The following is a 24,555-nucleotide window of genomic DNA, read 5'->3' on the forward strand; positions in this document are numbered from 1 at the left end:
TTTCCTCTTAGAACTGCTTTCAATGTGTCCCATAGATTCCGATATGTTGTGTCTGTGTTTTCATTAATCTCTAAGAATTTTTTAATTTCCTCCTTGATGTCTTCTATAACCCATTGATCATTCAGTAACCTATTGTTCATTCTCCAAGTGATGTATGCTTTTTCCTTCCTTCTTTTATCGTTGATTTTCAGTTTCATTCCATTATGATCAGATAAGATGCATGGTATTATCTCTACTCCTTTATATTGTCTAAGAGTTGCCCTGTGACATAATATATGATCTATTTTTGAGAAGGATCCATGTGCTGCTGAGAAAAAAGTGTAACTGCTTGATGTTGGGTGGTATACTCTATATATGTCAATTAGGTCTAGGTTATTAATAGTGTTATTGAGTTCTATAGTTTCCTTATTCAACTTTTGTTTGGAAGATCTGTCCAGTGGCGAGAGAGGTGTGTTGAAGTCTCCCATGATTATGGTATGGTGGTCTATTAGACTCTTGAACTTGAGAAGAGTTTGTTTGACGAACATAGCTGCACCATTGTTTGGGGCATAAATATTTATGATTGTTATGTCTTGTTGTTGTATGGTTCCCTTAAGCAGTATGTAGTGTCCCTCTTTATCTCTTTTGATTAACTTTGGCTTGAAATCTATTTTATTTGATATGAGTATGGACACTCCTGCTTGTTTCCGAAGTCCATATGAGTGATATGATTTTTCCCAACCTTTCACCTTCAGCCTATGTATGTCTTTTCCTATCAAATGCGTCTCCTGTAGGCAGCATATTGTTGGGTCTTGTTTTGTGATCCATTCTACTAGCCTGTGTCTCTTAATTGGTGAGTTTAAGCCATTAACATTTAGGGTTATTATTGAGATATGGGTTGTTCTTCCAGCCATATTTGTTTATTTCTGTTACTAAACATGGTTTGTTTTCCTCTTTGATTATTCCCCCCCCCCTTTACTGTCCTACCTCCCACTGTTGGTTTTCATTGTTATTTTCCATTTCCTCTTCCTGTAATGCTTTGGCGAGGATGTTTTGAAGAGATGGTGTTCTAGCTGCGAATTCTTTAAACTTTTGTTTATCGTGGAAGGTTTTAATTTCATCTTCCATCCTGAAGCTTAATTTCGCTGGATACACAATTCTTGGTTGGAACCCATTTTCTTTCAGTGTTTGAAATATGTTATTCCAGGATCTTCTAGCTTTCAGAGTCTGTGTTGAAAGATCAGCTGTTATCCTGATTGGCTTACCCCTATATGTAATCTACTTCCTTTCTCTTGTAGCTTTTAAAATTCTCTCCTTATTCTGTATGTTGGGCATCTTCATTATAATGTGTCTAGGTGTGGATCTCTTATGATTTTGCACATTCGGCGTGCTGTAGGCTTCTAGGATTTGGGATTCTGTCTCATTCTTCAAGTCTGGGAAGTTTTCTTGTATTATTTCATTGAATAGACTTCTCATTCCTTTGGTTTGGAGCTCTGTACCTTCCTGTATCCCAATGACTCTTAAGTTTGGTCTCTTAATGTTATCCCATATTTCTTGGATGTTCTGCTCATGGTTCCTTAACAGTCTTGCTGAGCTGTCTATGTTCTTTTCCAGTTGAAATACTTTGTCTTCATTGTCTGATGTTCTATCTTCTAAGTGTTCTACTCTGCTGGTAGTATTCTCCATTGAGTTTTTAAGTTGGTTTATTGCTTCCTGCATTTCTAGGATTTCTGTTTGTTTGTTTTTTATAACCTCTATCTCCCTGTATAGTTGATCCTTTGCTTCTTGGATTTGTTTGCGTAATTCGTTGTCGAAGTGATCTTTCATTGTCTGATTTTGCTGTTTAATGTCTTCCTTGATACTCCAGATCATTTGAAGCATGTATATCCTGAATTCTTTATCTGACATTCCATCTGCTGCAGCTGTTACCTCTTCTAAAGTTGCGTTGACCTGCATTGCTTGTGGTCCTTTCTTTCCTTGTCTTTTCATACTGCTTGCGTATCTTTCCTGCAGGTGCGGGCGGCGGCTCTGCTCTCTCCTTATTCCAATTGGGGTTTCGTGGCTACCACGCCGGCAGGTCCCTGGGCCTGTTCTGGGAGCTGGCGGCGGCTCTGTTCTGCCCCTGCTCCGATTGGGGTGACGAGTGTACCACGCCGGCAGGCCACCGGGCCTGATCCGCCGGTCGGTTGCAGGTTTGCCTACCCTGCAGGCGCGGGCGGCGGCTCTACTCTGCCCCTACTCCAAATGGGGTGACGTGTCTGTCGTACCGGCAGGCCACTGGGCCTGTCCCGCTGGTCGGTCGCAGATCTGCCCACCTTTCGGGCACGGGTGGAGGCTCTGCTCTGCCCCTACTCCAATTGGGGTGTCGTGACTACCCCGCCTGCAGGACGCTGGGCCTGTTCCTGGCACGGGCGGCGACTCTGCTCTGCCACTACTCCAATTAGGGTGGTGTTTGTACCACGCCGGCAGGCTCCTGGGCCTGATCCGCCGGTCTGTTGTAGGTCTGCCTACCTTGGAGGCGCGGGCGGCGGATCTGCCCTGCCCCTCCTACCACGCCTGCGGACCCCTGGGCCTGATCTGCAGGTTGATCACTGGTCTGCTCACCCTGCGGGCATGGGTGGCGGTTCCGCTCCGCCCCCACTCCAATTGGGGTCACGTGACCACCACACCGGCAGGGCCTGATCCGGGCGTGGCAGAAGGATCTGCTCTGCCCCTACTCCAGTTGGGGTGACGTGTGTACCACACTGGCAGGCCACTGGGCCTGACCCGCCAGGCTGTCACAGGTCTGTTTACCTTGCCAGCGCGAACGGCGGCTCTGCCCTGCCCCTCCTACCACGCCCATGTACCACTGGGTCGCGGGTCTGCCCACCTTGCGGGTGCGGGTGGCGGCTCCGCTCCGCCCCCTCTCCAATTGGGGTCACGCGGTCACCACGCTGGCGAGCCGCTGGGCCTGCTCTGGGCGCTGGCAGTGGCCCGGCTCCTCCCCTCTGGCTCGACGACAAATTGAGGAGACTCGGGTGACTGTGCCTCACCCCCCCTACCAGGAGACCAACTGCTTATGTCACCGCTGGTATTGATGAAGTTCTCTCCTCCGCCGCTTTCTGCTGACATCAGATCTCTGCCATGTTGGTATCCTATGCGAATGGCAGCATTTCGTTCCCCTTGCCGGGCAACCAAAGCAACGGGTGAGTCCTGACCGGCCCTCAGCAGGACCCGGACCGAGAAGCAGTTTCCGCGGGCTCCTAGCCCCGGGCCAGGGAAGTTCTGGGAGCCGGAACTCGGCCGCTCCGTGCTCTGTGTAAGCTCCTATAGAGAGCGTTTTATATATGCTCTCATCCTTGCCTGGAATGCTCCTTCATCCCAGTAGACTGACTGGGTTTACTGGAGCTCTTTCTGTGTGTAGTGATTTATATATCATCCATTAGAGAGGATTCTTTTGACCACCAGCTCCAAAACCAAGTCCTGTGTAGAATCTTATTCTTTTCCTTCCTAGTACCTTTTACTATTGTAAATAGTTATTAATTCTGTGTGTCTCTTACACTAAATTTATGCTCTCTGGGTTTTGGGGTTACACTTTTTTTTATACGTAGGAGACTCATAAGTAGACGATCAAGATTTTATTCATTTAATTTATTATTGTCCGTTTAATGTCTATAGTACATAAGGCTCCATCTTAGGGGCTGGGGCATAGTAGATTAGATAATAGCAGACTTGCTCTTAAGGGATTTATGTTTTGCTGTGAAGAATCAGATAGTAAAAAAGTCAACAAACACAAAATCATGCCTCATATATTTACATGCTGTGAAGAAAAGAAATCAGGATAGGATGAAGCGCAACTGGGGTATACTGCTATAGACAGTACTGTCAGAGAAGGCTTCTCTCTGGGAGGTGTTTGCTGGAAGATTTTTTTTTTAAATAGTTAGGAAAATGAGATAAATATTTTAGGCATGGTTGAGTAAGTGAGTTTGGCTGGGAGAATTTATATTGGGAGTAACAAGATATAAATTTGGAAAGATGTGTTATTGGGGCCTTGAATAAGAGATGAGAGATAGGCTTCAATCTATGGGCATTGGAGAACCATCCTAAGTCAGTAAAACCATGATGGAATAAGAAAACTGTTCTCTTTCTCTTTTACCCCTTTCCTTTACCCTTTCCCTTTCCCCTACCATGGGTAGGTTGAGAGGGCTGAGTGAAGGAAATTTCTCTAAGAAGGAATCCCTGGGATAGCATCAGTGGGAATGAAAAGGAAAGGACTTGTGTGAGAACCAAAGCATTAACAGAATCCCAGGACCTGTGGTATGTGGAGTGAAAGGGTGAGTGAGGCAGTGCCTTGAGAGGGCAGCATTGAGAGTGGCAACTAGAGGGTTGGGAGACTTAGTAAGAATGAAGCCAGGAGGAAGCAGAGCCAGCTTCTTTATTGATCTTAAATGCATGACTCACCCCCTGCCCCCATTCCTGACTCATACTTCCTGTTTTGCCAAGTGACTTTCTTTCTGTACCATACAATGTTCTATTTAAATGGTTGGTGGAGCCTAATTAATTTTAGCAGCTTACCATTTGTTTGAGGTGGCTTGTGAAATAATGTATCTCAAGAGTTTATGTTTTATACTCATAAGATAATCCTCTTTTTTAAATCACATTTTTGAAAATAATTTAAAAAATTTTGTTCTAAAGTTTCTATTAATTTGTTCCTTCATATTTATAAATGTGTTCAACTCACTCCTTCCCTTAAAAAAAACATTTCTCAGTCTTGCTTCTCTTGAGTTAGTATTCTATTTTTTCCTTATATGTGTTGTCAGACTTCTTGACACTACCCCCTACCTGCTCAGTGAATCACTCAGAAACTGCCCTGAGCAGTCTCTACCTGGGTGTTCCAAAGTCACAAGCCAATTCATTTCCAAATAGAACTCATCATTTCCTTCCTTCAACCATATCCTGGCCAACCTTCACTTTCTCTTATATCCTATTTCTGAATGAATAGCACCATCATCTCCTTAGTAGACTCAGTCAGAATTTGGAAATTATCTTTGATTTCCCCACTGCACTTTCTTTTCCATTTTTAGCTGGTAATGTTCTTTCTTTTTTCTCTCCATTCTCTCTGGTATTCATTTATCAGAATACTATAATCAAAGCTACTTAGTTGGTCTTTCAACATCTACTCTTGACTTTGATATCTCAGCCCATTTTTCCTTTGCTCACCAGAGGTGTCCTTCTAATATCATATTTGTTCATGGTTCTTTCCTGAACTCTCAATTGACTTTAACATGCTGCATAAGGCCTTTCATGTTTTAGGTCCTTGCTACCTCTCAGTTTTGTTCTCATTTCCCCATAGAGCCCTTGTCTGTGGTCATACTGAGTTACTCCCTATTACCTAGGTGCATAAGACTTTGTCCTTCATGCCCTCTCTGTGTAGGGCCGTCTGTTCTTCCTTGCTTGGCTCCCTCTTGCTTAGACAGATTGGGTATCATCTCTTCTAGAAGGGCTACCTTTTTTTCTCTAAAATATTCTTTCTTTTAAATATATATATATATTTTTTGGTTTGTCAATGGACCTTTCTTTTATTTATTTATATGCAGTGCTGAGAATTAAATCAGGGCCTCACATATGCTAGGCAAGCGCTCTATCTCTGAGCCACAACCCCATCCCGGAAGGGCTACCTTTGATTTTCTGTTCTCTCTTTCAGTCTTGGTTACTCATCCTTCCTGTATATTCCCAGAGGCCCCAAGGCACTTCTTAGTATCTCTTATTTTTTCTGTTGTTGTTTTTTATTGTATGTGCCTTGAGGATAGGGTCAGAGCATTATCTGCTTTGAATTTTTCAACCCTTAGATGCTTGTTGACTGCACTCACTTTTCATCTTCTTTGATTCTGCTTCTCTCTTTTTAAAAATACATTTATTTCTTTATTTTAATGTGGTGCTGAGGGTTGAACCCAGTGCCTCACATGTGCTAGGCAAGCTCTTTACCACTGAGCTACAACTTCAGCCCCTCTGCTTCTTTCTTGAAATGCTTTTTTTAGCCTTAATGACATAACATTTCCTGTTTTTTGGTTTTATTTCTATGCTCATGAAACGTTTCCTGATCCCCACCAACCGGAGTTCTCTGACTGAACCTCCAAATGTTGACTTTGGCCCTCTCTCTTTTCTGTACTTTCTCTATCTCAGGGAAGTCATAGCCAGGCTTTCGAACACCACTGTATGATGTTGGTGTTGATTTGGAATCATGATAGATACCTTTCTAACTTTCCTAACCACTTAGCAACTTCAGCTTCTAAATCGTAATGAATGTAAGGCCCATGATACTTTTGATGTGCAGTGTTGGGAGAGTGAGGTGATTTGGGGGGCAAAGAAATTTAATTTTGGAATCATTAATTTTGAAATGTCAATGAGGCATTAAGTTAGTCCTGGAAGAATCTAAAAAGTCATAAAGTCACAAAATCCTCCATACAGAGGATTTTGTCCAATTTCTTTCCCAGGATAATATTCCTCACAGAATATTGAAGTTTTAGAGAACGGTATGATGATATCCCCTTTCTCATCTGAGTTTGGGACCAACTGATAAGTAGACAGTTGGAAATTGAAATATTATATGGTATACCTGATAGGAGATTATGGCTTCATTCTCTTGATACTGAATCAGATATACTCACCCCTTAGTCACTGCATAGCTGGACAACTGCAAATTTCCTCCATGCTGCAGAGAGAAGACCAGGATGCATGCATCTTGCTTTCAGAGTAGGGAAGTTGGAGCAGGAGTTGAGTTGCAGACCTAGATTTTTCTTCCAAACCCCATTTGGGATGCAGTCTCTTTCATTTTGGAAAGGATTAGATAATTAGAAAGTTGTTCTTTATATTGAAACAGATAAAGTGCCTCCAACATTTTGTACATTTTGTCCCTGTTTCCTTCTGTGAGTTGGATCTGCATTCACAAGGCATATGTTCAAATTTGTTAATTATTTAAGCATAGGCTATAATTTTATTTTCCAGTTCTTTTTATTGCCCATTCCCAGTTCACTCAATTGCTTGTTTTTCTATGATAGTTTCTATTTTGAACCTTCCCTGTCCCCACCATTGCCACTCTATTAGCTGCCATCTTCTAAGAATTCTGTCTGTAGGTTTCTCATAAAGTGGGTCCAACTATGTTTTACCCTTCACTCTGAGAAGGCCCAATCTTCTGAAGGGCAGGGGAGATCTCCAGGTAATAGGTTGCCTGGATTGCTTTATACCCCTACCTGCATTCCCTCTTTATCCTGGCCCTAAGGTTAGCAATGTGAAAGGAAACTACACAAAACAATGTGAGTATATAACCATGTGATTTATTACTCAACACTGATTCAGAATTAGTGGGATCAGAATCAGTGGGAGGAGCAGCACTCTAGGCTAGGATGTCTGTTTCAACTTAATCCCTTTTGCAAAGAAACCATTCTTTCCCAGTTGGAGATACCTAGACCATTTAAGTCTCTGTACCAGTTATGGTTTATTTCATAGCTTGATGATTTCCTCCTAATGCTTTTTGAATGATAAAGGAGTCCTTTGCCAGAGCAACCTGGAGCAAAATATACTTCGTTGAAACTTATTAGCCCACAAGGATTGATTCCCATTGTGTTCCCACTGTGTTCTTGCTATTATCACTCTTGTGGTTAAAAGAATATTCACCCTTCTATGTTTCTACACACTCCCCCAGTGTATTGTTTTTCTCCTTTCCCTATAATATAGCTGATCTGTTTGGTTTTTCCAGAATGTTCTAATTTATCTTCTATTTCCATTATTAATCATGATGTCTCTGCTTCTCCTAGCCAAAGTCTTTCTCCTTCAATCTCCTTCACATTTAATAGCTCTCAGAGCTAGAAAAATATTCCAAGTTTGAGCTGATTATTGCAACATCCAGTGTAAATCTCATCTCCCTTAAATCAGATATTTAAGTAGCCTATCTTTACCAGCCTTGAATCTGTGCTAGCTAGACTCACTATTGACATAGTGAAAATTTTGTAGCTCTGTTATTCTTTCTGACATGGATGACACCTTCTTCAGCATTTAAGTCTTTCTTGAAACTCAGCCTCAGTGGCAATACTCCCTCTTAATTTTCTGTCCATCTCTTAGGTTTCTCTTAAGGTTCCTTTAGGGATAATATGTCCTCATTGGTTTGTAAAGGCTCCATCAGTGTTCCTCCATTCTTCTTGCCCCATCCTCAATTGCTGGTGATTTAAATACATGCTTTAGGTTGTATCCTATTTACTTGAGACTCTCAAATCTATTTTTTTTCAGTCACCTTCCTCTTTTGAGACCCAGGCTATTGTAATCAGTGCCTGCTGGATAACTCCACTTGCAGATTCCACAGCATCTACCACCCAGTGTGTTTAACTTAAAGACATGCTTTCCACCCCTCTGGGAGTACTATACTACTCACCATTCCATATTCCCTGTTTTTAAGTCCACAGATTTCAAATGTGTATAAAATGCATCCACACTATCCTAAGGACATGATAGGATTTTTATATAAGTTATTTCAGGTTAATCCTCCCAAAATATTTTTTTCCAAAATATTTTTGAATTAGGTATTACTTCTATTTTGCAAATGAAAGAAAGGATGCTTCGGGAAGCCCTTTTTACTTCATAGAAATGTGAGTTATACTCCCTAACATTTGATGGAAATAGTTTCATGTTTATTTCTTTACATCAGGTCTGTCCGCTGCACATTCTCACTCATTTGACAGCCAGTAAGTTCATTGTCTATCATCAAATAACCTGCTGGTCCCTGCTCCTTGGTTGTGTAAGAAGCTTATCTGGATAATGTGGCTGAGCTCCCTGCCTAAATCAGCACAGTGTCTTAAAGACAGGAAACTCCACAGTTCTCTGAGTCCAGCGGGCCTCTTGGAGTTCAGTTGCTATGGCTTTCTGATAGCACTCATTAGAAGGCTTGTCCCTTCTTAGGAGGGTCTGCATGGGAATGGAGGACAGCTATTTGCCATAAGCTTCCATTCTTTCCCTATATCTCAGGAATTGCTTTAAATCTGCCCCCACACTTAGTCACAATCCCAGTGATCCAATTTCTTTCTCCAAGGCAAGGGATTTTTGTGGAGCTAGTTTGGCTTTTAGGGTGAATGACAGCTTCTGCTTTTGGCCCTGCCATGTTAATGCCATTAAACAACTCAAGTATTACCACATAAATCTTCCCATTCTTCTGGTCTCTTTCAATAAATATAACCAAACAAAATTAATGTTTCAATATATTGTACATCATTGTCAAATGATATGACATTTTCTACTAAAAAACATATCAACGGCTGGGTATTGTGCTGGGTGCTAGGGATGTGGGGTATGGAACTGTATTTGTTAAAAGTCCCCCATATTGCAGGCATTGTTCAGACTCAACATGTGTTATCTTGTTAATCCTCACAATTTAGTGAATTTAGTATTGTCCTCATTTTATCTTGAGGAGATAGTAACTTGGCTCATGGTAGTTTAGTGGTGAAGTCACTATTTGAGAAAGGGTTTGTTTGAATGTAAGTATTGTTATTTCTCCCCTGGCATGTAGTAATGACTGTCCTTGACCTTGTGTTGAACCAAAATGCTGAGGTTTTTATCTGAACTGCTGGCTAGCAGGTCTACCTTATGTCACTGGTATTCTCAACCTAAACACAATAGTTTGTTATTCCTGTTCAATTTCATGTTGTTGATTTTGGTTCTTATTCAAGAATTCAGTGAGTTAGTTATGTTTTCCAACCTTGAGGAATTCACTGATTTGATAAACATGATACTTACATTCTTATCCATATTGAAAAGATGTTGAACACAAGTTCTATCAATTCCCTCTTTGTGGAACTTTTTCTGCTGCCTCTGTGACATGCCTCGCTGGGTTTTTTGAGGTTTTTTTTTTTTTGTTAGTAATATATTCACATTTTGTACCTTCCCACAGAATCTTGTATTGTATGGAATATGAAGTGGTTTGTATGCTGGTGGGATGCCCAGTCAGGAATACAACCACCAGGGTGGTTCAGCTTCCCAGTGAAGTGAGGGACAGATTTTCCCCATTGCTGAATGTGGTAGGGCATGGTATCCAGAGGATTTGACAGTAACTCAAAGGTTCAACCTACATTCTGGCCTGGTGGTGAGCATGCGAGAATCCCAAGGGTTCCTATAGGTGGATAGTGCACAGTGATGTAGGTATAGGTTCTGTCAACATGTGGTGATCTTGGTGATAGGTGGGTGATCAAGGATTGGGTGATCAGGTCTCAAGCAGTGAAGGTCTGTCTGTAGAACTAAGGAAGAAAGAGAACCAGCACAAGCAAGGCAGAAACCCAATCCAGATGAGGGTTGCCAGAAATAGCAATAAAAATACAGAATTTCCAGTTAAATTTGAATTTTAGATAAACAAATTTGTTGTTAAGTATAAATGAGTACTGTGCAATATGTGGCATCTACTTATACTAAAAATTTATTTGGGCATCTTATACTATATTTAACAGCCCTAATCTAGGTAGAACTGGACAATGGTATAGAGTTATATTTGCCTTCTTTAAACTAAGATAATAATTAAAACATTGAAGTTCTTTGAAGGATTAAATGCCAAGTACATGAGAAGTATACAATAAAGATAAAACTTCTTTCTACCTTCATGCATCATTTTACCCTTCATTTTGAAAGTACAGCACTTAAAGAAATGGATTAGGTAGTTTTAATAAATAAAGCATCATATAAGCCCTAAGAATAAGTGAGCTGTCTTTGCGTTGGGACATCAGTCTTCTCCTACCTTTCTATTCAGATTTGAAAGGAAATTATGCCATTAACTCATGTGGATCTCCACCTTGCTAACTGAAAGTCTTGGACTTCTTAGCTTCCATAATTTCATGAGCCAGTTCCTTAAAGTAAACAAATCTCCTTCCCTCTCTCTCATCTCATAGATGATATAGAGAAATATAGATCCTGTTGGTTCTGTTTCTTTGGAGAACCCAGACTAGTACAGATTTTGATACTGAGAGTGGTTCTAGAGAAACAGGATTTTAAGGATGAGTTTTCTGAATTGGTTCTGGAATTTCTGAAATTAGCTTTTTTATGTGATTAGATTTATATAAACAAATTTTAGATAAACAAATCTGTTGTTAAGTATAAATAAGTACTGTGCAATATGTGGCATCTACTTATACTAAAAATTTATTTGGGCAAAAATTCTAATGACTTTATTTCTATTACTAGAGCGAGCATTGGTAGTCCAATGGTATGATTTGGCAATAGAGATATTCAAAAGATCTCCAGTAGATACTCCTAATCACCTCCTTATTTTAGAAGAAAGGAGCTGTACTATACATGATACTTTTGAGAAGTTTTGGAAATCTAACTAATGCATTTAAGATTGACTGTTGCTTCTAATGTTACTAAAAAAGTATTAAAATATAAGTATTAGAATATTCAAATTCTCTGGTCAAGCACTGTTAAATAACCTGAAAGCTTCTCTGTGTGTCCTGAGAGATTCATCTCCTGCAGACTCAGGGATGAGATTGGTGAAAATCAAATGCAAAATCATATCCTACAGCTGACCATGCAAATTAAACTCTCAGCTTCACAGGTTCTCTAAGTGAAGGCATTGACAGGGAAAGAATGGGATCCCGAAAGTTGGAATGAAATTATGTGAGATTTGATTAATCTGGGAGCACTGAGGCCTTTCCACCTCAGTTTGAGGTGATTAACCCTACACTTCATGAGGAAACTGTAATGGCCTCCTCTGAGGCAGTTACCATGAAAGATAATGTTCATTTCCCCCACTCCATTACTCCTCTTTGCTAATCTATAACTATACTCAAATCTCAGCATTCCCCTAAAGATGGAGGACAAAGTATAACCCATGAGAAAGAACTCTATATTTCAAAAGAAGATTTTTCTAATTTATAAAGACAGAAATCTTGGAAATAATAGTGATGGAAGGAATATAAAATTGTAAGGGATTGAATCTGTTGACATGAGCACAACAAACAGAGATTCTGCATTTAATATTGCAGCTCAGAGAGTAAGGAAGAACTCTAACAGTTTGATTTTGTTTGTTGGCTGCAACAAAACAAAAGGTAAGTGGCAGTGAGCATCTTAGAACTTCAGGACTTGTCCTTATAAGTCAAAGGAAAGGATTCAAAGACTTGGGGGAGATTGGAAGGTTAGAATGGATTTGTCATTTCAACCTATTCACCCCACTGGGAGTAGCCAGAAGGCACACACTACTACTCCCTTCACCATGACTGTGAGAAGTACATTTGTGAGGGAAGCCCCAGCATCCTTGAAGAACTTTGTCACAGTATAAATTTAAAATTAGACACAATTTATGCATCAAAGAATTATACGACTATTAAATAATAATAACAATGCCTCCTTAGTGATTGCTTAGCCCTTAGTTTGCAGAAGTATTTGTGTGATCAGGTCATCCTTTAAGGACTAAATGCTAAAGTTACTTAGTAAAGTGGAAGAAAGGTTCCCAATCAGGTCAAGATATCTATATCTCTTAAAGATTCTAAAATAAGAAAAAGAAGAAATTAAAAAAATTTTCTATAAAAGGCTGATTTTCTTTTAGCTAAATCAGGTACTTCCCTTTGGCATCTCTATCCACTGACTGAGTGGGTGGTCCAACTAGTAACTAGAATACCATAAATCAAAGTTGGCAAAATTGGAAAGATCCCTTTTCTTGATGGAAAACAAAATATAATAAAACATTAAAAAGTCAATTCTGGCCCATTATACATTAGGTGCCAAAGCCTCTATCATAGTTTTCAGGTAGGCTTGGTACTTTGCCAGGAACAAATGAAGGTGGTGGATCCTTGCCCCTTCCTAGAGCCTTTAAGTATAGATGAAAAAAAGGGGTGGGTAATGGACCATATCAAAGCCCAAGCAATGTTACCTTAGGAGGTTTATGTAGTGCAAATGACTGAGTTTTCTTGGGAGGAGGAAGACACTTAAACTAGATGGGAGGGAGAAGGCTGGTGTGGAATGTGGGAGCCCAAACTACATAAGGAGGCTGGTCTGGCATGGGGTTTACAGCCCAAGGAAACAAAAATTGTCTAGTCAAGGAGGGAGGACTCTAGGATGTTGATAGGCTAGTAGTCATCCTTGGTAATAACAGTGGAACTTAGTGCATTGAAGAGTGAATTTACTTCTGGAATAGGGACTGACCTATATGTAACAGGAAGAGAGATGGGTAAAGGGGTATTTGAATAGGAAAGGTAACCAAGCAATGGAAGCTTGATATTTACTAGGAAATTGAGAGCCAGGTTTCTTGCTCTAGAAAGTAATTACAAGTATGGAGAGGAAAACACTAGGATGAACCCTGTGGTGTTAGATTATAATTGGGATTTCAATGGGAAGTCATGGTTTTTAATACACATAGCTAAATAGATAGGTGGGACTTGGAGTGAGAAAAACTTCACTAAAGCTTATGGAGAATATAGTCCTAACCAAATCAAGGTTCTGTTGGGAAAAATTGATTGTTAAGTAACCAACATCATTCCAGTAGATCCTCAAACTAGGTAGGAAATGCCCTTAGCCCCAGTACATAGCTCACATTGACACTTGCTTGATATCTTGTCTTCTCTAGATGTCATTTCCTGAATCTTACCCATTATCCTATTTAATTTAGTATTGCTAAATTACTAGCCAACTTCTAGATTATCAGCAAACTTTTTCTGAAAATGGTTAGGAAGTAAATGTTTTAAATTTTGTGATCCAAGAGGCGATGTCTTCAACTCTTTGAGCAAGTTCTTCTCTCCAAAAGGCTAATTTGTGTCTTAGTTTGAGGTCCTTACAAAAATAGCTGGAGTAGTTTGGCCAAATTTGGTGTACAGGCTATAGTTTGCCAATCCCTGCTGTAGACAATCTCTATCCCCAGCAACCCCATGATGAAAGTAGCTTGGCACCTCTTCTGGACTATAACATGCTAGAACTATGGCATCTGCAAGATCCTTCAAGGTGAGCCAAATTCCTAATCTTACTTCCTTGTTGACATTTTTCCCCAGAGGGTGACCCACGTCATCAGAACAAATAGATTGAACCAAACTTAGAAAATTCCCTAAAGATGGTTTTTTTTTTTTTTTTTGGCAACAATGCATTAATCTCAAAGGGGCCAGTTTTCATATTTTCCAGAGATTAAAAATAGACTTTTGTTAGAATGTGAATACATTTAAACCTTTGCTAGTAACTTGGGTCACTGTTAAAGCAGCTTGGATATGTGTTTTTAAATGTCCTAGCAAACCTCTTAGGTCCATTCCACCATTGATATCTACCCAGTAGAGTTCAGTATGGGCTTAGCTATGTTTTGTATTGATAGGCTTCTCACAAATAATATCACTCACATCAACTTTACCCATGTTATAAAAGTCAGAAAATAGAAATTAAATTACATGTTGTAGGTTACATAATGTCTTAGTAATCTTGGCTTGCTAAAACAAACACCATCAACTGGGAGGCTTAAACATCCAACATTTATTTCAGAGAGTTCTGGAGGCTGGGAAATCTAAGACCCAGATGCCTGCAGATTGCTTGCAGATTCCTTTCTTGGTGAGGTCCCACTTACTGGCTTGCAAATGGCCACCTTCTCACTCTATGCTCCCGTGACAGAGGAAGCTCTGATGACTTTTCTTTTTCTTAAAAGAATGCTAATCCTATTATATGGACTTTACCCTCAAGACCTCATCTAAACCTAATTACCTGCCCAAGATTCCACTTCCCACTACCATCCTATTGGAGATTAGGGCTTCAGCATATGGATTTGGGAAGGAATTCATCCATAACACACAGTTACCTAGAATGGGGATTCATACTCTAGTTTTCTACATTTAGGATTTGTTTCCCTACATAGTTTTTACAGAAACAGTACTCCATTCTAGAATGAGAGAATGTTCTTGCCTGATTGCAATCCTGCCTAGAATAGAATGCATCTGTTGTTTATAATACACCTCTTAGTCTACAATTTAATCCTCATCATAAAAATTCTGTCTTGAACATTTCCAGAATGGTTATGAAGATAATTATTGGCTCTTTTTCATCATAACCTGCTTGACAACATATAATGATGATTTTATCCACTTTTTTTTCTGACAAAAGATATTTGTGTCAAAATTCTATAATCACCCAATTACTTGACAGCAAAATTTGTTCAAAAGTAAACTTCCATTTAATTGAGTCATTCTTTTAACCCAAAATTAAAATGGAACTTTGACCAGTATGAGGTCCAAAGTTTGCTGTTTTAACTAAGTGTTCCTTTTTGCACAGTATCTGATGTCAAAAAATATAACAACCCTTTCACTTCCAAACACTTCAAGGGAAATTTAACTATACTCATTAAAAAGAAAACTTTCAAGAGTACAACACTTACCAATCTACCTTCATATCTTACTTGTACATTCTATTTAAGCTTAATCTTTAAAATTTTAAAATATTGATACAACACATGGACTATTCTTAGCAATTATCTTGTTCTGTATATCCAAACGAGGGAGTTTTATAGAAGTTATTTTTAATACAGTACTTCTGATGCATAAAATGGTAGACATTCTAAAAATGTAATTAATGTGAGCTTTTCATGTCCATATGGCATCATTGGAAATGCCAATAAGTCAATTATTTTCTCATGCACAAAATGGTAGATATTCTAAAAAATGACTATGGTGGTTATAATCCACTATTCAAACATTGAATCCTGTGGACATATTGACCAATATTTCCAGAAGTGTTCCTTAAAATATTGCAAAATATTTTATAGTAAACAGAAAACAGTAATTTGGCTAAATAAGTTTGAGAGATTCTGGTTAGAACAAAGTAAATGCTTGGTTAGGAAACATCCAGAAAAGGACAGAAAATTTAAAATAAGTACATATGTACTAATCCGACTTAACAAATTATATTTAAGAGGTTTTGCTTTAGGACTTTCTTTTATCCCCAGAAATACAGTAGCTTTAACCATTTACTCTGGGCCTCTTTTTTTTTTTTTTCCTGGAAATTATTCTTCTAGCATTTAAGATGCCATATTGCCCATCTCAGGTCTTCCTGATTCTCTACTCTTGGTGCTCTGTTCTTTTATACAATGTCCCTGTGTTAATCTGGGTTCTACAGAGAAGCAAAACTTGCATGTCTGTGTGTACATACTGTAAGGAACTGGTTCATATGATTATGAAGACTTAGAAGTCCAAGATCTATAGTTGGAGACCTCAGAGAGAGTCAATGATATAGTTCCAATCCAAGTCTGAAGGACTGAGAAACAAGAGAGCCGAGGGTGTACGTTTCAATCTCAATCTGAGTCCTCAGGCAGGAGAAAACTCATGTCCCAGCCTGAAGACAATCAGCCAGAGAGTTAATGAGACAGAGACTTATTATTTCTCACTGTCTTTCATTCTATTCAGTCCTTCAGTGGATTTGATGAGAACTACTCACATTAGGGAGGGCAAATGCTTTACCTGGTCTACTGATTTAAATGTTAACCTTATCCAGAAATACTCACACAGACATGCCCAGAAACAATGTTTAATTGAATATCTGGATACTCCATGATCCTGTCAAGTTGACACATAAAATTACCATTATAGGTCCACCCTTGTCAACTTGCACCCATACACATCTCCTTGAACTGTATTTGATCTCTCAATAAACATAATAATAAGTTCATAATTCTATATAGCACAATTCTGCTGTCCTGTTTATAATCAGAAAGGTATTAATCATTTCCTAGAAAAAGAGATAAAATACTTGAATATGTTTACTTGTCTCCTTGATATCCCACAATTGAAATGCTATAAAAGTATGTAAATGCAATGATATAAAGTCAATACATCTTATGTTATATGATATCAAGAAGGAGAAGGAAGAAGACAAATATAATAGAGATATACATAGATGATACAGATATTTGATATGTATTTATAACAAAATAATGAGGAATAAGCTAAAAATAATGAGGAATAATAGTTTATCATGAGGTTATACCTGGTATTTATAGCTACCTACTTCCATGACCTGTCTGTATTCCCTTGGTCTTAAACAAGCATCTCAGGTGATCATGGTTCCTTACCTGGTATGGTGATACAAACTTTCATTCCTGAAAGGTCTGTGCCATTAGAAAACCTGCTTGGATTGGGTTGTTGTTTTCCATGTTATTACCTAAACACAGGACATCACTAAGAGATACCTACAAGGATCTCCTGTATTCCAGACATACTCTTCCTTATCTACATTGTGGAGTGATAGTACACTTCCTCCTTGATCATCAGGATCAATCACCCCAGCCAGCACATGAACTGCTTAGTGATTCAGAGACACAAGGAGACAAGAATGGTGAAATGGTAGTCTAAACTTCCAGTTTAATGAAATTATTGTTTTATCTCCTGGTTGAAACATTCCTTCCTTTGGAACTAGAACTTTAGGCCAGTGTCTTTCAGTTTATTAGAATATTGAGCCAGGAGAATAAGGTCATGGGAACAGGATTAGTGGATCATGAGGGGTAATAGTGAGTATGCCACTCTCATTTCTGACCTGTGAGTCCTGAGTATGGGAGAAAGTATCATAAACAGTATTAAATGCTGATTCAGAGGACATAGAGGCTTTTGGAGAATCTTGCTCCAGTCCCACAATGTATTGCCACCTACCCGTAATAGTTAATGAGTCATCACAAGACCATTTCACCATTTTATGAAGCCAGCAACTTCAGGTTGGTGGAAAATATGGTAAGATTGGTAAAATCCATCAATGGGCCTCTGGAGGCATTTCTTTTTGCTGTGGTGTAAATTCTTCAACCAGAAGCAATACTTAAAAACTCAACTTCCCACTAATACTCAATCCAGTCTAATACTACAGAGTTATTTCTAGTATTCTTCTCTTTCATACTTGTAAATACTTTCTATACCAAGATGTCTGATTCCCAGTTTCCTAATACTTTTATTTTTTGATCTATCCCTTTCCCCATAAGTACCAAGATTCCATTGCGTGGCCGTATTTCTTATGCAAATGCCCTTTACCTCCATTTCTTTCTGACAGGCCATGCAGGTCAGGCCCTCATCCCACAAGTAACTTCACTACTCACTATTCTAAGTTCTACTGTTATCCCCTAGGGTGACTATCTGCTTTATCAACTTATCTTGAGTCCTCACTCTTTGATTAGCCCATTTCTATGTTTCCTGGGTTGTATCCCCCATCCACACCAGCCTCCTTTTGTAGTTTGGGCTCCCATATTCCATGCCAGGCTCCTCCCTCCCATCTAGTTTGGAAATTTCCCTTTCCTACTGAAACTCAGATATCTGCACTGTGCATTCTCTGGAGGAGACATTCTTCTCACTTTTCTTGGGCTTTGACAATTTCCCATGGTCAAAGTGTTATTCTACTACCTGTCCCCCTTGCAAGTGCCTATTTTGTTCAGCTCCACCTAATGGCTCTATGAAGGGGCAATGGTCCACCACCTTCAATTGTTCCTGGTAAAGTATCAGGCCTACTTGAACACCGTGATATAGGTTTGGCACCTAATGTATAACGGGCCAAAATTGAACTTTAACGTTTTATTTCCATCAAGAAAAAGGGTGTTTTCCATTTCTTCAACGGTCTCCTGGTTAATAGTAGAACCACTTACTCGTAATCAGTAGTGAGCGGTGCTATAGGGAAGTACCTGATTTAGCTGAAAAAAAACTAGCCCTTCACAGAAATGTTTTTTATTATTTCTTCTTTCTTCTTAAATTATAAGCCTCAAGAAATATAGATATCTTGACCTAATGGGAACCCTTTCTTTAGCTTGACTTTACCATGTTGTCTTTCAAGAATGACCTGGCCACTACACATTTGCATACTAAGTGCTGTCTAGTTGCTTAAGAGGTATTTCTATGGTTGGTTGTTGATGCCCACAGTCACATAATTCTGTGATGGATAAATTGTGTTTAATTTAGATTTATACTGTAACTCTTTCCCTCCTTCCTAATTGGGTCTGGAGTTATTTTGTTGTTCTCTACTGTGTTTATAGCAAGAATTTCCATATTAAATGCATTACTATCCAGGGTATTTAACAAATAAGTAGGGAATACTGGTACTATTAGAGAATATAGTTCTCAGGAAGTTCATTGAGAGCTGGCTCATCTTGGAGACCAGGGAATTTAAAAATTTTAGAATCACAGAAACTTTGTGATTGATGTCTTCTTATAGGCTCCTCCACCCAAACTCAGAATCCCCTCTGAACACATCCAGTGCTCCCTCATACTCAGTGAATAGGCACCCTTTCTGGTCAGTTGGCCATGTTAGCCTTGTTGCTGCTTTTGTATGGGACACATGTGCTGATACCCCTAATACCAATCTAATGCCACAGGGTGTTACAGAAAAGTTAATTCTAACCACGAACCCTGTACATTCCTTTTTGGGAACTTGCTTCTTTTGTATGGAAGAGAAAAAAAAAATAAAAACCATTTTTGTGCTAGAAGATATTAGAGGTTTTTCCTAATGTAAAAAGCTGAAATCTGTCTGCTGTTGATATCCTCCTAGGGGCTCTGGTTTTGTCACATAAGATCAAAATGAAAATAGCTACTGGGATTCCAATGCTTCAGTGTATTGTAAAATTTCCATCTCCCCCATCCCGAGAACCACTTCTAGTCTCTTCCAAGAGTATCACTGATTTTTCACATTGAGTCAGAAGTAGGAAGTAGACTGTAGGCTTGAAAGGTCTCTGCTCTAGGTAGACTTCTTGCAGCTGCATCTGTAACCTTAACTGAAATCATCGTATCTCACCAGGCACCATTTCAATTTCTTTGAGGCATCGCTGGCTTCCTTGAACTGGTGAATCCCTTTTCCTTTTCTTTCCCTCTGCCAGGGGTTAAAGTGTTCAGTTTGTTCTCTTGTTACATCCATCCAATTCCCTCATGATGTGGGCTTTCTTTCTCCTTTCTCATCCCAATACTTCTTCATGGACCATTAGATGCTCTTCTTTTTCCTGAAATTCAAAGCGCCCTGGCTCATAGTGGTGCTGAAACATATTATTGAGTATGCTCAGATTTCATGCTCATATAGACTTTCAGTGGCGTATGGTTTTCTTAAAATGCCCCATTTTCTGATACGTGTTGTCAATTTTATGGGTTTGGATGTGTCTTGCATAGAGTACCTGGTGATTATCTATGGAATTGAATTAGAAATCATACTCTTCTTCCTTGATGTTCTTCCCAGGTTGCCGTATTGGCAACAGTGTTCCATGTGGAATTAATTTCTAGTATTTCTAAATGTAATTGCATATGAATGTTTTAAAACTTTCAGTTATATTTTATAATAGTGGCCCCACTCCTTAGGAGAAACTATAGGTTTATGGTAATTGTATTTAAATTCTTTGAAACAGTTTATTCTACATTGAATTGTGGAACACCTGCCTTTTAAGTATTTCTGGGAAATAGTCTATGGAATGAATGTGGTGTGACATTATAAACTAGGTGCTAAACAATTAAGTGTTAAAAGAGCTAGTGAAGAAAATGGCAGCTCCTCATTTATTGGAAAAGACATAAAAATCCCCACACATTGGGAAAGGCATTATGTAGTCTTATTCTAATCATCTTTCTCTGTTCTACTACATGGACCACAATGCAAATGAAAGTCTGAATCCATTTATGAAAGAATTTAACATGTAAATGATAGGTATGATCTATTTAGATATGGGCTTTTTTGTTGTAATTAATACCCTCTTAGAATTTATAGTTGAGAAGAACTTAAATCACACAATATGGAAAAAATAAACTCTTTAAATTTGAGATTAAAATTACCATATGACAATACAATAAAGAGACTAATTTTAACTATCTGGCCATAAATTACAAAAGTAATCACAAAATTTTAGGTATGGAAGAGGCCTTTAGAAATTATTTCACCAAAGACCCTTGTTTTGCAGATGAGGAAACGGACTCAGAGGAGTTAGATGACTGTATTAGGTTGACTAGTGTCCTCCAAAATTAATGCACTTCTGGAACCCCAGAAAGTGAACTTATCTGGAAATCTGGAAATAAGATTTTTGCAGAGAATAAGTCATGCTGCGTTTGAATGGGTCTTAAATCTAATACCTGCTGTCTTTATGAGAGGAAAGAGGGAACCAAACACACACAGGAGGGAAGGCCATGTGACAAGAGGCAGAGGTTGGAGCAGTGATATAGCTATAAGACAAAGAATGCAAAAGAATCCTGGCAACCACCAGAAGCTAAGGTGGCAAGGAAGGACTTTCTACAAGGGCTTCAGTGGGGCACCACCCTCCCAACTCTGATTTCAGGCTTCTTACCTCCAGAACAGAGGGAACAAATTTCTGTTGTTTTGAGCCACCCAATTTGTGGCAATTTGTTATGGCAACCTAAGCAACTAGTATAGTACCCTTCCAAGGAGAGGTGGTCTCTGTAACAAAGGCTCAGTGAATAGAAGCCCAGTCTATTCTGAGCAGCTGTGCTCAGTTTTCCTGTCTGCTTTGTGTGTGTGTCAGAGGGGCTTGGAGGTGCTTGCTCAGGAACTTTATTTCTTACTTGGCTAAATTACAGTTTACTGCCTTTAAGGCTTTGCTTCCCATCTCACTTTTTATCTAGATTGTTCTTATACAACTCTTGAACAAGTTATTTGTCTCCTGCAGTCTCAGAAATTTGGCTCTATAGAAGTGTGGCCATTTAACTTTTCTAGGTTGCTTTTACCTCTCTGGACATAAGGCCTAATTATCGTACTTCCTCTCTTTAAAATACTGTACAAAGTACATGTATGAAGACACGAATTGGGTGTCAACCTACTTTATATACAAACAGAGATATGAAAAATTGTGGTATATATATGTAATAAGAATTATAATGCAAAACCCCACAAAGAACATGTATAAAGACATGAATTGGTATGAACATACTTTATATACAAAGATATGAAAAATTGTGCTGTATATGTGTAAAAAGAATTGTGATGCATTCCGCTGTCATGTACTTAAAAAAATAAAATCAATTAAAAAAGTACTGTACAAGAACAGTACAGGTAGAAAATGACAATACGCTTTTTAGGCTACCTCATCTACTGTAATACCAAGGTTCTTGGCCATTTCAATGATTGACTTAATTGTTAGCATAATTCGTTCCTTCAATAGTATATACAGAAAAAAAATGTGAAATTTTAACTTTATTTGTAATGTTTTTTGATGCACAAAAGTTTTGAATTTTGATGAAATTTAGATTTTTTTTCCTTTGTGGCTTATGTCATAGCTAAGGACTTTTGTTAAACTCAAGGTCATGAAGATTTACCCCATGTTTTCTTTTAAGAATTTAATGGTTTTAGCTCTGGATATTTAGGCCATTGATTTATTTTGAATTTTTAAAAATATGGAATGAGTGTGTGTGTGGGGGGGGGGTCTAAATGCATTTTTAAAAAATATTTGAATATCCAATTGTCTCAGCACCATTCATTAAAGATACTCTTCTTTCCCCATTGAATTGTATTGGGCTTCTTGTTGAAAATCAGTTGTTCAAAGATGCTAAGTAGGGGCTGGGTTGTGGCTCAGCTGTAGAGCGCTCGCCTAGCATGTGCGAGGCCCTGGGTTTGATCCTCAGCACCACATAAAATATAAATAAAATTAAAGGTATTGTGTTCAACTACAACTAAAAAAATAAAAATAAAAAAAGATGCTAAGTATTTCTGGACTCTCAAGTCTTATTACATTGGTCTACATATTAATCCTGTACTTTGACGTTTTGATTATTATAGCTTTATATTAGCCCTCTTTGTTCTATTTTGAAGTTATTTTGGCTATTTTGAACCCCTTGTGATTCTATATGAATTTGAGGATTGGCTTTTCCATTTATGCAAAAGGAGTCTGAAAAAATTAATAGGGTTGCGTTGAATCTATAGATCACTTTGGGTTGAACTGTGTTTTTATTGTTATTTGTTCTTTGAATATTTGATATAATACTATTATAAAACACTCTGAGCTTGAGTTTGGTGTTTACTCAGGGGCAGACTGATTCAGTTCCTTATTGTTATTATGTCTTCCAATTCACAAAATGGAATATTCAGTGTTTTGTATGATTCTTTCACCCCCTTAAATTTATTCCTATGTATTTTATTCAAAAGTGAGTTTATTAATATAAAATATTTCAGGCATGCAAAGAAATGTAAAAAATGAGTACTTGTGTACTCACCACCCACTTTAATAAATAAGCCAGGTGTAGTGGTTCTTGCCTGTGATCCCCAAAACTTGGGAGACTGAGACAGGAGGATCACAAGTTTGACACCAGTCTCAGCAAGTTAGTGATGCCCTAATCAACTTAGGAAGACCCTGTCTCAAAATAAAAAATAAAAAGTACTGGGTATTTGGCTCTGTGTTTAATTATCCCCTAGATCCAATCACTGGTGCCAAAAAAATAAAAAATAAAGGATCACATTGTACAAAAGGCATCAGCAGTTAAGTTCTAGTACTTTGGATAAAATTTCTATCTTCAGATAAAATTCTAGTGCTTAAACTTTTGCTATACAATATATGGATTATATTACTATTTAGTCTCTCTTAATCTCTCTTTCCCTCCCTCCACTCGCATGCATGTGTGCACACACATAAAAAGTGGAAAGAATTGCATCAAAGTTTACACATTTTTCAAAATTGTGTATTTCTTTTCTTTGCACTTAGATTTTCTCATACCTTGGTTTAAGAGATATGATAATATGTGGTCAAGTAAATCACTCCTGGATGGTGATGATACAGATAACTAAATTGTGGAATGCTGTAAGTAGCTACTCTCTGAACTATGGGGTTATTTTAGTTCTTAAGGGCCAATGGACTGCTATAAGAAGGGACCACCTTCTTCCTTGCTCCTTACTCTGTGGCCACCAGCAACAAGTGCATTTGTTTTTCTTTAGTCTGGGCAGAAGCTTGGAGGGAGAGATAAAAAAGAAAATAATGTTATTTTAAGAGATATATTAGTATTTTAAATAGTAGATATGAATTGAATATTATATTAGTATTGAAGCAAAGCCTGTTTTATTGAATATTTTATACCCTATCCTGGCTTCATTATTAATATGTGCCTGATTCCTTCATGAGTGTATACTGTATGTTGAATCCTTGCCTATGAGGAAGACAGTTTAGACTGTGTGGTTTGTAATGACCTATTCATCATTCATAATTTGGAAGGATTAGTTCTACTAAAAAGAAAGAAGAAAGAATGACCTTATGTGCATGGCTAATGTTAGGTAAAACTGATAAGATGAGGGGTTTGAACTCGAAGAGGACAGAAGTGACTGATAATTAAATTCAAAGTATGACATTGATATATTTTTTTGCTAAAAATTTAAGCATTTAGCTGAAACACCCAATTTGTGAGTAGCCAATTCCTCATTTTGTCATTTCTCATTGCCTTTTTCTTTAAATAATTGTGACACATTTAAACACAAATAAAAGCAAAAATAAAACAAAGGCCAATATATAATTATGGAAATAGAAATTTACTAAACATAAAGAAACCTAACCTCCTATTCTGGCTTTGTTCTTCCTGCCACGTTCTTATATTCTCTACATCTTTATCCAATGAAGGCAGAAGTGCTGGCTTTTTCTAATTTCTGCCAGGCTGCTGCAGGATTTGTCCTGATCTTAATATTGCA

At 38.3% G+C, this 24,555-nt stretch overlaps 1 protein-coding gene across 1 annotated transcript in view; it reads left to right on the top strand.

Annotated features, from left to right (window-relative positions):
* Positions 1-24,555, top strand: part of Fbxl13 (F-box and leucine rich repeat protein 13) — a 205,898-nt gene that overhangs the window by 49,825 nt on the left and 131,518 nt on the right. The window contains exon 8 of the mRNA XM_027926292.2: positions 23,585-23,680. Within this exon, the coding sequence (XP_027782093.1) occupies positions 23,585-23,680 (96 nt within the window). The remainder of the gene's footprint in view (positions 1-23,584; positions 23,681-24,555) is intronic.

Source organism: Marmota flaviventris, chromosome 1 (assembly GCF_047511675.1).
Source record: "Marmota flaviventris isolate mMarFla1 chromosome 1, mMarFla1.hap1, whole genome shotgun sequence".
Lineage (NCBI taxonomy): Eukaryota > Metazoa > Chordata > Mammalia > Rodentia > Sciuridae > Marmota > Marmota flaviventris.